Source organism: Ochotona curzoniae, unplaced genomic scaffold (genome assembly GCF_017591425.1).
Source record: "Ochotona curzoniae isolate NIBS_2020 unplaced genomic scaffold, NIBS_Ocur_1.0 contig_2692, whole genome shotgun sequence".
In the NCBI taxonomy this organism is placed as follows: domain Eukaryota; kingdom Metazoa; phylum Chordata; class Mammalia; order Lagomorpha; family Ochotonidae; genus Ochotona; species Ochotona curzoniae.
Genome location: NW_024465556.1, coordinates 15,673,707 through 15,690,841, shown reverse-complemented (window position 1 = coordinate 15,690,841; position 17,135 = coordinate 15,673,707). Strand labels below are relative to the sequence as shown.

At 41.5% G+C, this 17,135-nt stretch overlaps 1 protein-coding gene across 3 annotated transcripts in view; it reads right to left on the bottom strand.

Moving 5' to 3' along the window:
- SGPL1 (sphingosine-1-phosphate lyase 1) overlaps positions 1-17,135 on the bottom strand; it is a 48,727-nt gene that overhangs the window by 16,204 nt on the left and 15,388 nt on the right. For all 3 annotated transcript variants that reach the window (XM_040975897.1, XM_040975896.1, XM_040975895.1), the window contains 5 exons: positions 14,077-14,242; positions 8,359-8,426; positions 4,156-4,303; positions 1,823-1,899; positions 961-1,089 (listed from right to left, as the gene is read on the bottom strand). In XM_040975897.1, the coding sequence (XP_040831831.1) occupies positions 961-1,089; positions 1,823-1,899; positions 4,156-4,303; positions 8,359-8,426; positions 14,077-14,242 (588 nt within the window). The remainder of the gene's footprint in view (positions 1-960; positions 1,090-1,822; positions 1,900-4,155; positions 4,304-8,358; positions 8,427-14,076; positions 14,243-17,135) is intronic.

Below are 17,135 nucleotides of genomic sequence, written 5' to 3'. Positions count from 1 at the left end.
CAATCCCAATATACTGAATTAAATGTAGCTATTCTACATAAGCTAGAAAAGTCAATGTTAGTTGGTAGTGACAAACTAAAACCAAAGTTTATCTACCATAGTTTAGGAAACAAATAATCATGTACTACAAAGTACAGGAGAAACAAGAAACCCTCCAATGTGTTGTTAAATGCCCCCTTTGTTATTCCTGATGTCAACTAAATTTAATCAGCAAAATAATATAGTTTCAGCTTCAGTAAAATAGAGTTTAACAAGAAGACTATCAGATAGTTCAAAACCCCATATACAGGTAAGTGGCTGGTAGGCAAGTGTGTGGGCAGGTAGGGAAGGAAATAAACAGGGAAGAAAGCCAGTAGAGAAGGCCCTGGTACGTTGGCTTAGTGGCTAAATCCTAGCCTTGGAAGCAACAGGATCCCATGTGGGGGCCGAATACTGCCCTAGCTGTTTCACTTCCCATCCACCCCTCTTCTTATGACCTGTGAAAGCAGCATAGGATGGCTCAAAACATTGGGACCCTGCATTCACTTGGGAGACCTGGAAGAAGCTCAGATTGGCTCTGGTTGCTGTAGCCATTTGAGGAGTAAATTAGCAGATGGAAATCTTTTTCTCTGTAAATCTGCCTTTCCAATAAAGATAAATAAATTAAAAAAAAGTAAGCCGAGAGCAGGCATGGTATAATATTCACATCTGATAATCGCAGGGCTTCTTTAATCTATCATAACACTTTTATGTAGGCTGATTTTTTTAAAAAAATAAAAGGTAAAGAGATAAAATATATACAAAAGTCCATACCAAAATGTTGACACTCTTACGGATTATAAAATTATAAGTAATATTTTAACACTGCAGTTAATCTGTTCTTCCTACAATAATCATATACTATTGGTGTATTTAAATATTTTAAATAAATACCTATTTTAAACTGAGAAATGTTACTTCATGCCACCTGCACGTACTTACACATCCACAGGAATCTGGTCCTCCATTGAACAGGGAACAGGCCATTCTCACAATTTCAGCCTCTATCTTGCGCAATCCTGGAAAGATATCTGGATGTAGTGAATTACTCCATGCAAAGTCTCCATAAGCCTGCAAAGAAATAAAAGCAGACATGAAATGCACCAAAGAATCATGCATTAAATCAAAGTTCTCAGGTATCAGTCAAGACACTAGGGACTAGAAAAAATGTCAGATGTCCCCCAATCAAAAAAGATCAATACACTGAGAAGATACAATAAAATCAATAATTTTATAATGCAGCAAGGGAAGAGGTACAAGTATAGTGAAATGTGCAGATTGTACACTAAACAGACCCAGTTCGAAGTCACACTTTTGCTTAAGATTTTTAGCTGTGTAGGTCAAATCATTCTCTGAGGTTTCCTTATCCACAAAAAGGAGTAACTGATATCTAACTAATCGGGGTTTGGGCAATATCTAAATCACAGAATGCATTCAAAACTCATTTGAGGTAAGTATTACTGCGTGTTCCCATCTTGTCTCTTACCAAACAAAATCCATCCTACCATTAAAAACCCTGAAGGATGAGACTGCCTTCCCTGGTGATCTGTCTCTATACTGGGTGCCCAGGAAGCTTGGAAATATGACAACTTTACTTCCAGACACACTGAAGATGTCTTCAACAGTATTATACACACTCGCCTATGTGTGAGCGAAGAGAAATCTTCTCTGATTTTATGCTTTTGTTCTGTCAATAAGCTTCCCGTATTTCACTTTTCAAACTGCAGAAGAATGGATAAAAGCCAAGGCCATACCAACCAACACAGAGCCCACGTGGCACTGCCCTCCATCCACAACCACTCACCTTGACGAGCAGCTCGGTGAGCTTCTCCTCGCCATTGTACACCGCTCCAGAGGCTTTCCCCTCTTGCCAGGAGACATCTGCAGAGAAATGAGAGAGAGCACTGCATGAGCAGGCAGGGAGGTGCTAATAAAGTAGCAACAGGAAGACACCTGGCAGGGTACAAAAGAAAAAACACAGAAGAACTGAAACCCAGTGGCATTCTTACAGTAAATCCAGAAAGGAGGAACTTCAATAATGAACAGCTACCACAGTAAGGATGAGAGATCATCCATCAGTATCAGCCAACAATATGAGAAAGGTGTTAACAGCATCTACAGCTAGATAAGAGACCATCAGTTAGTATCATCAACAGTGTGAAAGGCACTAACAACACAGAGGGCCATTAAGACAGCAACATCCTTATCCTCCACTGCCTTCTAACAGCAGAACTGCCGTTTGTATGCATAGATTTCCTGGTCTCTGCAGAGCTTCAGCTTAGCTTCTGCAATAGCTTCCTTTTTCTCTCTAGTCCTCCCCAGGCACTACAAGTGTGGGAGCTGTTACAAGCAGCAGCAGGCAGAGAGCACAACAAAAGGGTGATGGCAAGGTTGGAGCCAGAGAACAAAGTGCCATATGGGATAAACCCTGAGCATCCCAGGTTCAGGGGCCCACACAAACCAACAGCTTGCTTCCAGCAGCCGATGCTGTGCCCTTCAAAATCAGGAGCAGCCAAGTCTCTGACCAGAATAAACAACCAGGTTTTTCACTTATTGTGTGAGGTGCACCCACAGAGATTTTACATTAACCCAACCTACTGGTGTGAGTGTCTCAGGTTCTTCTGCTACAGCAGGGCTGTGCCCTTTTGCAGTAGGGAGTGTGAAGGCAATTCCAAGAAGCACGCTCAGCAGAAAGCACATATAGCCCTAGGCTCTGCAACAGAACCCTCTTCAGCTCTAAGGAGAGCAGAGCTTCTGGCTCGCTGCCAGTGGGACTTTCACTCTTTCCTTAGATGCTGCTGCTTCCGCATCATGTTTGTCTGCAGACCAGTGAGTGGTCACCAGTCTTTCAAAAATGATACACAAAGCTTCATTTTCCTTTCTTTTACTGGTACCAGGGGGTATGGCAGTGGACACAGACTTAAAAAGCTGAAGGGAAGGAAATCTGATGAGAACAACCAGCAGTTGTCAAAACCATGGAAACAGTTAATAAATGGGTCTCAGAGTATTAATTCCTGCTTTATATACTCTATTTCCTGAACTGTATGTACTTTTATACCATCTAATGGCAAAAACAAAACAAAAAAAAAACAAAACCACATACCGATTAGAAAATGTAAAAGGAATTTGATCCTGGAATAGTAAAAATGACATGAGTAGATAAATGAAATGGAAATAGAACTTATACTTTAGTTAATATTAGTGAACCAATTGTTAATTCATCAATTTGGATAAATGTACCATCTTTATGCAGGATGTTACTGTCAGGCAGAGCTAGATGAATAATATGTGAAAAATCTCTGCATCTTTCCATAAATCTAAAATTATACCAAACTAAAAAGCTTACTTCTAAAATGTATAATATAAATTTAATCTGTAATAAATATGTATGTGTTCGTGTACATAATAGCAATAGTAGTTAACATTTATCAAATGCTTATAATAAGCCAAGTATATATCCAACACTTACACACACACAGTCTCATTTAATCTCAATCATCCTTTCAGGTAAGTAGAGATTATACAGACACAGAAACTGGGGCATACAGAATATTACTAACTCCTCTTAGGTCATATTGTAAGTGACAAAACCAGGACATGAATCCAGGATACTTCCACAGGTTATACTCGCAAATGTTAAGCTATCTGTTCTGTTGATCTCTCCCATCATAATCACACTTATGTATGCCCACACTCACATCTAGCAGCCTAACACTGAGATAACACATACAGATAGATCCTTTTCTGTACCTGTGCATGTAGACAGCAACAGAGGTATGACCTGTGCTGATCTTTTGGTGATGGAAATGCAGTGACTTTTCTTTTGGCACCTTTATACTGATTTCCTAATTTTTACATGATTTTGTATTTCACACTCCATTTTTAAAAACACAAACACATGTTTTACTCATATTTATACGAGAAAATGGAAGCAAGTTCCACTGTCTGTTACCTGCTTACTTTATAGGTCAAAGATAAATCTAAATTCCATTTTTAAAAATATGAAATTTAGCTTCAGAAACAGAGTGGGCCTTCTTTACCACATGCTGCAAGAACCAGTGAGTAACATTCCCACATTAAATGAGCAGCAAACCAGCCACTTTCAAGGAGCGGACAATTCACAGGCTGAGCACCTACCCATTGAGCTGTACTCCTTGAGTTTCTCCAGAACTGCAGATGGGCTCAGCCCCTGGGAGGGCAGAGCTTTCACGTACTCTTTGTTCACTTTCAGGAAGGACAAGTGCTTGCTAATATCATCCTTGGTCTTGTTCAACTTGTCTTCAATCTTCATTAAGAAAGACACAATTAGCAAAAAGAGCAGTGGAAAACACCAGTTATGACGTCCATTCAATGGAGCAAGGAAAGTAGTTTGCTCTTAAAAAGACGAGGTGTAGAGCAGATGCTTGGCACAGAAATTAAGTCACAGCTTAGGACAATGGCATCTCACAGCAGAGTGCCTGGCTAGAATCCCAATCCTGGCTACTGTGCTTCCTATCTGGTTTATGGCTAATGTGCACCCTGGGAAGAAAATGATGGCTCATGTACTTGGGTCCTTGCCTCCCTACAGGAGAAACTTGGATGAAGTTCTGAGTTTCTGGCTTTGGACTGATTCAGCCCTGGTTGTTGTGGGTTATGGCACAGTAAATGAGCAGATGGAAGACCTTCGTCTGCCTCTTTCAAATAATATGAGAACACACAAATATTTTAAAAAATTACAATGATTATTTCGATCATTCAGCTATCTTCTGACATGTGCAAAACCCAGTTAGAAGCCTGAAAAGCTAGCCTTCTCCCTAAATATCAAAGTTGTCCTGGAGAGCTAACCTTCTCCCTAAACATCAAAATTGTACTCATTTTCCCCCATACCCTGCTGATATCACCACTGCTAGATGTGGCTGGCAGGTGCCAAGCTCAGCACTTCTCTGAGGGCAGCATTTGGACCTTGTTCCTGCCTTGGCAGCAGCCACAGTGTGTATGCGAGATAACAAAAGAAGGTACAGTCATGAATGGTAGCCAGAAAAAGTAATCAAGCTGTAGTAAACGGGATCCTGGTCCTTGTGTAAGTGAAGAACTCCTTCCATGCAGGCACAGAACTCGTCAGGAATTTGGAAGGCCCACAGAACTCCCTGCACACAAGCACAAGGCACTAAGAACTGCCGGGAGGAAGTCTGTGTTCTTGCTCCTTAAGGTACCGTAAAAGTTTGCACTGACTGACCCTGCAAGGTTACAAGAAATTCAGGTCCTTTCTCCCATGTCATTTATGGTTCCTTCTCCATGCTCACAGCCTCAGCTTCTGAGTCACTGTGTCTGATTCACTCACTCAACTTACCCATCAAATATGTGCTAAACAATTTCCTTAATGTAGGGATACACAGTGAATAAAACAACATGGTGAAAAGAAACTTCTGTTCTCATGAAGTTTATTTTTAGGAGTGATAGAAAGCACAATTCATATAATGAACAGTATTGGAGGAGAAAAAAAAAAAACAGATCAAAGTAGGGAGGTAGAGTGGCAGGGGCTCTTATTCCTGCTAAGAGAATCTTGGGCTGTATGTCTGGGGTGAAAGGACACGTGTCGTAACTCAGGCATGTCTGGGTGCTAGTTACAGCAATACAAGGGCGTCTTCCACAGCTCGTGGAAAATGTCCATTATACCAAAATGGACTGCAAAGTTTTTTTCCACCAAATTATACTTGTTTTAACTCAGATTTTCCACAATCTTTTTTGAAGTACCTTTTATATTTGCTATCATTTGATGTCTAAAATCTCCAATTGGGATCATTCTCATCTCTCACCACAACTGATAAGACTAGAACAGGATCTTACATTTGCACCCCTCAGCCCCACAAAATCACAGGGAAAGCTACTCCTGCACAGCATATTTGTTAATGCCCCCAGGCCAAGTGTGGCAGGTGGCAGGACCATGCTCCTGAGCAAATCTGTGGCCTAAGAGCATAAGGAGATATTTTTAAAGTTGTCATTAACAACTACACAGTATGTAAAGCAACCACACACCAGAAACAACTATAAAAACTGACAGTGTTCTTATCATAAAGGACCAAAAAGTCACAATGTCATGTTGTCCTATGAGAAAACACAGTAAGTGCTGCTCCCAATCCTTACCTCAGAGCTTCCACCACATTATTAAGTTACTTTCTTCATAGCATTTATTCTAGAATGCAATTCTTATGGGCTTGGAATTAAAATACAAGTTCCATGAGAGGGAGGGCTTAATCAAGCTCAGCACTGGGCAAAGTACCTGACACTCAATTGGTACTCAATTAATAAGTGTTGGGTGACTAAATGAGAGGAGGGTATGGCACGATGCCTGCATCCACATACATTAAACAAATAACTCTCTCTTCTCTAAACCTCAGAATCTGCTACTGAAAAATGAAGGGTGATCAGATAGCCTCTATGGATCTAACTCTGTTCTTTTAACTTTAAGAACAGGTTCTAGAATTCTAGCATTTATGTCTCTCAAAATTTGAAAATTGAATGAGAAGCATGAGAAAGACAAAGACAACAGAAATGCAAGAATAAAAGAAAATCCTACTGTGTCCCTGACTTGGTCATTTTCTACCATAGCCTCCTTGCCTGAGTCCCTTACTCTGTGAAGATTAAACTAAAGTAATTTTAAGTTTTAATGTAATTTAGGGAGCAAGCAGAAGCCTGCCCACTCTCACTCCCTCAGCACCCCAGTTACTTCCTCTACATGAAGAAATGAAGCCAAAAAGATGTACTTCTGGGAGAGTAAGCACAGCGATCCAGATGGACTCAAGCTAAGGACTAAGGACATTAACCATCTTTTCTGGCTTGCTCAGAAAAAGGGAAAGAAAATCAAAAGCCAGAAGGGAAAACTTGAAGGTAAGTAAAGCTGGGAGAGAGCAAAAGAAAGCTGAGGGGTGGGGCAGGGCTCTAGGGAAGCAGACACCAAGGAAGGCCTCATCTGACTCCTTCAGCGCTTGCAAGAAGCCTGTCCTGTTCATCTATCTTCATCTTTTTTAAGCTTTACTATAGCCCTAAAAAATAAAACTAAAAAAAGATTTACTATAGTCATTTAAAAGGCAGAATGACAGAGGAAGAAGGGAATCACTGATTCACTCTCCAAATGACTGCCATGGGTAAGGCGGAGCCAGGCCTAGGTACTTAGTTCCAGCTTCTGCTGCTTTTCCAGGCACATTAGCAGGGACCTGAATTAGAAGCACAGCAGCTGGGACTCAAACCAGTGCTCCACTAGGGAACGCCACAGCCAAAAGAGCAGTTAATTTGCCTTGTTACAGCTCTGACCCCTGACCTGCTTATCTTCACTGTGATAAAGACATTGCAGGAAGGGTAGAGGCGACATCTCCTCAGTGTTTGAGTGAAGACAGGTGAAAGGAACAACTATGCTACAAACAAGTGCAAAGAGCAAGAGAACAGCTGTTATCTCTTGACAGTTCTAAACCTGGGACCAGGTATCATACCAGGGGCCAAATTAGGTCTACCTGTTTTATATGACTGTTTCACTGCAACACATTCAGCCAGATTCATTCCTTATCCAATCTGCCTCCTGTTGCTTTCCTCTACAAAGAAAGAGTTGAGAAGTTCCAACCAACACAGTAAGAACAGACATCACAGAGTCTCAGATGTTATGGAAAGTTTGGTAACTCCTGATCAAAACCATGTAACCATCCAACTTCTGGATAAATATCTAAATTCAGCCCATCCAAATATTGTTCCAAAGCATAAAAACACTTCAGTCACATGTTTAAAGTTCAAATTCTTCTTCCTTAATAGTCTGTCCTTTGACCAAATATGCTGCAGAAAGGGTTAAGTTTGGGAATCTCAATTTTGGTTCTTTTTATTTTTTTTAAGATTTATCTATTTGAAAAGCAGAGTTAAAAAGAGAGAAAAGAGAGACGTTTTTCCTAAATGGCCAAACCAGCAGGAGCAGGGCCAGGATAAAGCCAGGAGTCAGCTATTTCCATCCAGGTCTCCACATGGGTGGCAGGAGCCCAAGCACCTGGGCCATCTCCCACTGGTTTTCCAAGTGCAACATTAGCAGGAAGCTGGATGGGAGACTCAAACCAGCCCCCACATGGAAATGCTGGCTTAGTAGATAGAGGTTCAACCCAACATGCCACAGCACCAGTCCCGTTTTGTAGTTATCACCCAGATAACTCTCTGTTGTGGGATGCTTAGAATCATGTTGGCCATCAACCACCAGATGCCAGGAACACTTCACTTGCATTATCACAACCAGTGTCGAATGCCCACTGGAGCTGGGTGACAGAATCACCCCTCCCTTTGAAAACACTAGGTTTAATAAATGGAAAGAGCCACAGAGATTTTACTTACCTTGCGGCCAATGATTGGCATCTTTCTGGTGAGCTTAAACCATTTCTTTTTAAATCTTGACCACAAACCTGAAACAAACAAATGGTTTATTATCCAACTAATAATTGAACAAGGGCTGCTAGCCATGATGTAGGAATAATGCAATGTGTCTCCGACAAGCTCAACTACTTTCAGATTACAAAGGTAGAGTTTCTTAAAAAAAAAAAAAAAAGACTAAAAGTTTTTGGAATAAAAAAGTTTTTGGAAAAAAAGTTACGTTTTTAATTATAAAAGAAAAGTAAGCACAAGCACACACAATGAAGTTTCTTTTTCTTGTTTCTATCTCCTAGGCCCCTCATTCACACTAGACATGAGCACCACTTCAACCTCAACACGCTTTCCAAAGTTCTTTTATGCATATACAGGCAGTAACAGACATATTCTACACTCCCCTTTCACCCAAAAGGTAGCATAGTCTAACACTAAACTAGATCTTGATTTTCTTTTTTTTTTTTTAAAGATTTATTTTTATTATTTTTTCATTGGAAAGGCAGATATACAGAGAGGAGAGACAGAGAGGAAGATCTTCCGTCCAATGATTCACTCCCCAAGTGAGCGCAATGGCCAATGCTATGCCGATGCGAAGCCAGGAGCCTCTTCCAGGGGTCTCGCATGCGGGTGCAGGGTCCCAAAGCCTTGGGCCGTCCTTGACTGCTTTCCCAGGCCACAGGAGGGGAGCTGGAAGGGAAGTGGGGCTGCCGGGATTAGAACCGGCGCCCATATGGGATCCTGGGCGTGCAAAGTGAGGACCTTAACCACTGCGCCACCGCGCCGGGCCCTAGATCTTGGTTTTCAATTTAGTAATATTAAAGATGAGTGCTTTCTCATTTTTATAGCTACAGCACTACTCTCCTGCACAGTTTACCATAATCTATTTAACCCACCTATTTCTAGTGAATTTAGGCTGTTTCTAATATTTATTATACAAATTGTGCCAAAATTAATAACCTTATGGGGCCAACATTGTGATAAAGTTGCCACCTGCAGCACTGGCATCCCACGTTAGTGTCAGTTCAAATCCTGGCTGCTCCACTTCTGATCCAACTCCCTGCCAATGTGCCTGGGAATGCAGCAGAGAGCAGTCCAAGTGCTTGGGCCCATGCACCCATGTGGGAGATCCCAAGAAGCTCCTGGCTCTTGGCTGCAGACTGGCCCAGCTCTTGCCATTATGGTCATCTGGGGAGTGAACCAGGGCTTGGAAGATCTTTAACTATGGTTTCTCCCCTCCTCTCTTTGCAACTCTGGTTTTCAAATAAGTAAATGTTTAAATATACAAATAAATAGCCTTGCAACACACAAGTTATCTGCAAGATATACAGAAAAACAAATGCTAGATCAAAGAGGCATGTGTTTCAGAGCACCTGACTCTACCACAGAGCCCAGAAATCTAATATTTCTCTTTTCTATGACCAACGTGATCATCTACATCTGTTCAGAATCTACACTCCAGTCTCTCCTCCAATACAGGTCCTAGCAGCACTGTCGGGAAATCAAGTATTTCCTTCCTGCCTATGCCATAATATGTAATGAGATCTTATTATATATAATTACATTCTCACATAAAAGCATTTTCTATGTTACGCATTCTTCCTAAATACATTTTTAAACTTTTATCACAGTCCATAAAATAAGCATAGTCTAAATTTGGGTAGTTAAGCTTCTTGTCAATAAACTATTTCTGACAATGTTAAATAGATCAATTAATGAGATGGGAAGAAGTTTAAAAACCAGCAAACCAGCAATGTGGCTAGGTAGAGGACAAAAAAACAGACTGATATTGTGCCATATGAGGAAGAACGTAGCACAAGGCAAACAGAGTCAAAGACGGAGGTATGCCAAACAAAGAGATCACGTGGTTATGAACTGAAAAGACTGTCCCAAAAGCACAAGTTCCCAGAGGTAATTAGAATCTTCCAGCAGTGGTTATCAGAGGCCAGGCAGGGAGGCGAGGCTTAAGGAGACATTTAGCCAAAGGACACAAAATTCCAGTTAGGTGGCAGGAAGCAGCTTGAGAAGCTGATGTAGTAAGTGATGATGACTTCTAGATGGGAAAACAGCTAAGAAAGCAGGAGAGTATTTCCACCAGAAAGAAAACAAGGAAATGGGGTAACACATGCATTAATCAGCTTGACTCAGCAACATGTGCATATTTCAGAAGGTCATGTTGTACAGGGGAGGCAAATTCTGACCATTTAAAAATGAACAGAGAGGAGGATGAGATGACAGGAAAAATGACATTCTAACAACAGTACATGACTCTCTACAAGTTCTTGTCACACAAAGGATGCCTTTTTTACCCCCTGTGACTCACAATGCCCTTCTACTTGTGAGAAACTGGGCTAGGAGGTCTTCAGTGTTGCCCAGGGTGTCACAATAAGAAAAAGAGAGTTTCGCACCTCCTGCCACCATGTAAATCCTAGGTCTGAACAATCCCACAGGTGAAACCCATAAGCTCTGTGCTGACACTTGCACAGTGGTGGCAAGAAGAGACAACAGCCTTGCCCACTCTCCCTGGCTCCTAGTTCTCCAGCCCCCAAATTAAACTGGCCCAGGCAGGAGGGAATTCAAAAGCAACACTAATCCATATTTCCAATTCCTCTAATGCAATACGTTAAGCAAATTTGCTAATTCAGTAATACATAGAATAATACAACTTGAGTAAGATGTTGAAAAAAAAAAGGAAAAATTATTCCTAAACTCTGAAAGCAAGAAATTTTTGTACTTGTCTAAAACTGACTTTTTAAGTACAAAATAAAAAGTGTGTTGTGTGTCTATGTGCGTTAAACTGTATCACTCATTTTAACAACTTTTGTTCTACAAATCTACATTTCATGTGGTTCAACCTGATCCAGACATAGAAAAAGATATGAAAAAGTAGTGGCAAGATTTTACTTTTATTCCTATGGCTTATTCATACTGTCTGAATTCTGTACAGCAAATATGCACTGGCTTCATAATAAGAAGAAATCTTCAATACTAAAAACTAGTGAATGCAGCCGGTACTGTGGCAAAGCCAGGTAAGCTTCCACCTACAGCACAGAATCCCATACAGGTGCCGCTTCAAATCCCTCACGCCCTACTTCCAATCCAGCTTCCTGCTAATGTGCCTGGGAAAGGAACAGAGGATGGGCCAAGTGCTTGGGCCTTGGGAGATCTAAAAGAAACTCTTGGTTCCTGGCTTCGGGCCAGTTCAGCTTCAGCCATTGCAGCCATTTGGGGAATGAACCAGTAGATGGACGATTTGTGTATCTTTTTATCTATCTTTGCTACTCTTTCAAATAAAAATAAATAAATCTTGAAAAACAAAAGCACTAAATGACTTGGAATCCGTTCTATTCAGAAATAGTTAGATGGCATATCCCATTAACACACTGCTAAGAACATTTCTCCCATACAATGTCCACAAGCCAGCATATTTCTTTTCAATACAAAATACAACTAAGTAAGCATAGCTAAAATGGCCAATGGTTTTACTTAGTTAAGTAAAACACAGGTACAGTGAGCTGTAAAACTTGAAAGCAGAAATACATGTACACAGTAAGTTAGAATCATGTGAGGTAATGCATCATGTTAATTAGCTCCACTTATTCATTGCACATCATCTGTGTATATATATGCAATGTGTTCGAAACAACATGGGTAGATGGTTAGCCTAACGGTTAAGTCACTAATATCCCATGTTGAAGTGCCTGGGTTCTATTTCCTACTCAGCTTCCTAACTCCAGCTTCCTGCTAATGCAAAGCCTGAGTGGCAGTGCTAATGTACCAGGCGACTGAGTTTCTGCCACCAATGTAGGAGAACTGGATTGTGTTCTAAGCTCCTGGCTCCAGCCCAGTCCTAACCCCTGCAGGTGTGGAGGTATTCAAGCACTCTGTCCTTCTCTCCTTCTCTTTGTTATCTCTCTCTGCCCTACAGCACCTCAAATACCTAAATAAAGATTTTTAAAAATAGTTCAAATGATCAATTTTATGTAAGCATATAGTAAGGGAAAAATAAGTATGGGCCTGGTGCAACAGCCTAGCAACTAAAGTCCTCGCCTTGAACACACCAGGATCCCACATGGATGTCAGTTCTAATCCCGGCGGCCCCGCTTCCCATCCAGTTCCCTGCTTGTGGTCTGGGAAAGCAGTCGAGGACAGCCCAAAGCCTTGGGACCCTGCACCTACGTAGGAAACCCAGAACAGGCTCTGAGCTCCTGGCTTTGGATTGGCTCATTTCAGGTCATTGTAGTTACTTGGGGAGTGAATCATCAGACAGACCTGTCTCTCCTCATCTCTGTATATCTGACTTTCCAATAAAAGCAAATAACCTTAAAAAAAAAGAAAAAAAGAATAGTAAGTACATCTATTGCTACTCTTTAGACTCCTCTAGAACAGGACTCCTCTCTCATAGAATGGACTACTTCCTGTGGAAGGAGCAAGCTTGGACAGAACCACATGGGGTATGTCCATTTCCATCCCATGGAGCAAATGCAGCAGAAGTGCCGAGCAACCTCAATTATCAAAGTTCATGAGAAACTCCTGCAAGGACTAGGAACAGAAATTGAGGACTGGGCTTTCAGACAGCACAGTCACATCTCACTTCCACATTAACTGACCAGTTCTGAGAACAGTGGCATGCACTTTGTGGTTATCTTGCTGTGCAACGTCTACTGCACCATAACAGTGAAATGTTACCAGAACAATTTGATGGCTGTCTGCATGGTAAAGAGATAAAAACAGAATCTGGCTTCTAAATCTGATTTTGTAGGGGAACGGAAGTATAAAAGTAACACGAGTTTGTTCAAACAGATGTTATCAGAGTAGTAAAGCACTGTGGGCATTTGGGACAAGGAAAGCATTCTACGATCTCCTTAGTGTTATAGTCTCACATCCCAAGACAGTGACCACAAATACACCCTAGCAAAGGGGAAAGAGTACAGTGTACTACCTCTGCTATTTTTACTTCAGTACAATCAAAACTCAGTTAAGTACAGCCAGTGGGGATGGGGGAGGCAGTAATGACATGGTCCCAAGCAACCAGTCTCCAGATGGGAGGAGGCTGGTGGGTAAGAAAAGGTATTAAGCAGAATGTGGAGTACTGACAAGTGATCTCTAAGATACTGATCTGCACTCCCTGAGAAGTGGTTTCCTTCTTCTCCATGTCAACCCGAGTCACCACCAGAAAAACTCAAGGTACACTGGCCCATCACATCTTAAGTTAAAGTTCAAGAGGTCAGGAGCCTTGCAATACCTGCATAGATACCCCCACTGCAACACCTGGCTCAAAAAGAGCCAGTGGCCACATGAGTGCTGTTCCAATTTTTACAGTGTTTATTGAAGGATGTTTCAAAGCAAAACAACCCATTTCTACTCTAGGAACTCCATTATAATGCTAGGAACTCCATTATAATGCTTCTTCTAGGGAAGAAGCCGACACTGAAGAAATCCAAACTCCAGTATACATGTGCAACTTACAAGGACTAACTTCCAATAGCTTCGTTTAAGCTATATTTTTTTAAAAATCAAGGGAAGCAGCAACAGTTACACAAAGAGTTATTATTAATCAGAAGACGCTGTACTATTTCTATTTAAACATTTTAAAACCAGAGCCAACCAAAAGGCAAGAAATCAGGGCAGTCCTTCAGCTGTGAGTCCCCAGGCCCGTGGTGTCCTTTAGAGACAGGACAGTATACTTACTTTCCGGCTGGAAGATAAAGTCATAGAGCCAGACCACCAGCAGAGTCCACAGAACGCTCCATGCAATCAGCTGCCAGGGCTCGTACTTAGTGCAATGCCCATTAACGTAATTCTTTGCTTTTACGGAGTATGCTTCCAAAATCTCAAAGTAAGGCTCAAAGGCCTTCTAGAAATACAAGGGGAGGGGAGGGGTGAGAAGAAAAACAGAAACATTACATTCAGGGAGAGAAAGACAGTCTGTTGTTTAACTCAATTTTCAAGGGCAAGGTCATGGAGGATCTGCCCCACCTCGGCAATAATCTTATCATCCTCAACAGCCCCCAGTGTCTGTACCAGTCACTGCTGTGGAGCACTGTCACTTATGAGCCATGTGGACTTTGACCAGATTTCTGACCTTTTGCCTATTTCAGAAAATGAAAGAGCGGGGGGGTGGTAGATTACCATGTTAGTCCTAAAGTTTTAATATGCTCAGCAAGATTCACCACACCACTCTACTAACACAAACAACCTCTAGCAATATGGATGTCATTGCTCCTCTTCTCTACTTTATGCCAGACTTCCCCATTCCCTAATCTAGCAGCCAGCAAAAAGGGCCAGACAGTATTTCAGACTCTGACTAAGCCCTGCTGTTGTAGTGCAAACGCAGTCACAGATCGTGTATGAACAGATGAATATGCCTGTTCATTTAATCCCAGCACTGAAAATTTCACATAATTGTCACATGTCACAAAAATATTGTTTCAAAAAATTTAACAAGTGCAAAAATCTCTCTTCAGCTATACAAAAACAGGTAGAGGACTCGATTTGGCCAACAGATGGTAATTTATCATCTTTGCTCTGAAGGCCCAATTGGACTGTAAAACTCTTCGAAGCAGGGATCATATTTTACCACGGTATGTAACAACACAATACTTGGCACAAGCAAGAAGTGCTTCCATGTGTCAACTTCCCAGAGTATCTCATCAGGAGAAGTCAGTTCTCCTTGAGCATTCCTCACAATAAGCTCTACACAACTTGAGTGAGGCTATTGCAACCTGCCATGCACATCTCCTCCTTATCTCCCTGACTACATGGAGAAGGCCTTGAAGACAGGCCAGTGCTGGACCTATTTACAACCCTCCATACTTCCCTGCACAAAGTAAGTTCAAATCACATTCAAGGCATGAGGCTGAGGAAGCATTCAAGGAAATATCCTGGTCCTTGGTTCTGGGTTTACAACCTAATGGGAGAAATACCAATCTGTACACTACATTATACAGGGACACATACAAAAATGAACTCTTCAGAAAAAGCAATAAAAAGAATGAGAGTGCAAAGAGCACTGAGGAAAACCTATCTACTTTATCTAGGGAATAATGATAGGATAACATTTATCCTATTTGGAAAGAATTAAAGGAGGAGGAACTGGCCGAGAGGGTAAGATTCTACTTGGGAGGCCTGTATCCCATATCAGAGTGCCTGGGCTTGAGTTCTGGATTCACTTCCACTTCATGCTTCTTGTTCATGTGCATCCTGTCAGGTAGCAGATGATGGCTCAACTAGTTGGGTCATTGCCAGTCATGTGGGAGACCTGGATTCAGTTCCCATCTTTGGCCTGATCTGGCTCCTGCTGTTACAGGCATCTGGAGAGTGAACTCGTGGATAGATGGGTGGTCTCTCCCTCTTGCTCTCATTCTGCCTTTCAAGTAAATGAAAAAAAATAAACTTTCTTCAAAGAAGCAAAGTACAGAACAGTAACAAAGCAAAAGGCATAGATTATTAAGAGTGCCATAAAAAAAAATAGATAACTTGGTGACAGACAAGAAGATTAAATTATTAGAGTTGTATCATAGTTAAGAGATACTGAAATAATCTAGGGGAGAAATAAATGACATAGGGGATGAAAAAAACGGTATGGATTTAAAAGATTTCCGGAGATGGAACAAGCAAATAGAACTTGATTATTTCTTGGCTGTGAGATACTTTCAAACTTATTAAGTTCAAGACTTGATTAAGCAGTATCACCATTAACCGTGGTAAGACTACCAAAGGAAGGGAAACTGAAAAGGATATTTTTATTTTTTTTTAATTTATTTTATTTTTATTGCAAAGTCAGATATACAGAGAGGAGGAGAGACAGAGAGAAATATTTTCCTTCTGATGATTCATTCCCCAAGTGACTGCAACAACCAGTACTGTGCCAATCTGAAGCTGGGAGCCAGGAGCTCTTCCGGGTCTCCCATGCAGGTGCAGGATCCCAAGGCTTTGGGCCGTCCTCGACTGCTTTCCCAGGCCACAAGCATGGAGCTGGATGGGAAGCAGGGCCACCGGGATTAGAACTGGCGCCCATATGGGATCCCGGCACATTCAAAGTGAAGACTTTTAGCCGCTAGGCTACCGTGCTGGGCCCTAAAAAGGATCTTTTTTAAAAAGAGCTATGAGTTATGCTCTTAGTGAATCTCCACATACACAGTGTTTGGGGAAAGTGTAAGCTTAGCAAGAAGACATGTACTTACTGAATATTTCTTATGGGCAGACGTTTGGTTGAGTGGTTGGCTAACACACTGCTTGGGACACCCACATAACTCATCTGAGGGCCTGGACTGAAGTCTCAGTTCAACTTCCAATTTCAGCTTCCTGCTAACGTGCACCACGGGAGGCAGCAGATGATGGTCCAAATGCCTGGGTCTCCACCTGGACTCCTGGCTTTGGCCTGGCCCAGTCCTGATGTTACGGGGATTTGGCAAGTGATGGGAGACCTGTCTCTGTTACTCTCTCTAACTTTGCAATTAAATAACTTTAAAAAAAATTCATACTCATAATGCACTGTTTTTATCCCTCACCCCAAAATTCATATGTTGAAACCTAATCCCCAAGTTGATAATATTAGGTGCCTTCGTAGTATTAAGTGACAGCAGAGCCTTTTGAATAGCATGATACCCAGAGAGTTCTTTAATCTTTCCACTATATGATAACACAGGAAGAAACTTTCTATAAACCACTTTTGTGAACCTGCTTCTAGAGGGATATAGAGCAGGCCCTCATTAGCCATCAAATCTGATATTGCTTTGATCTTGGAC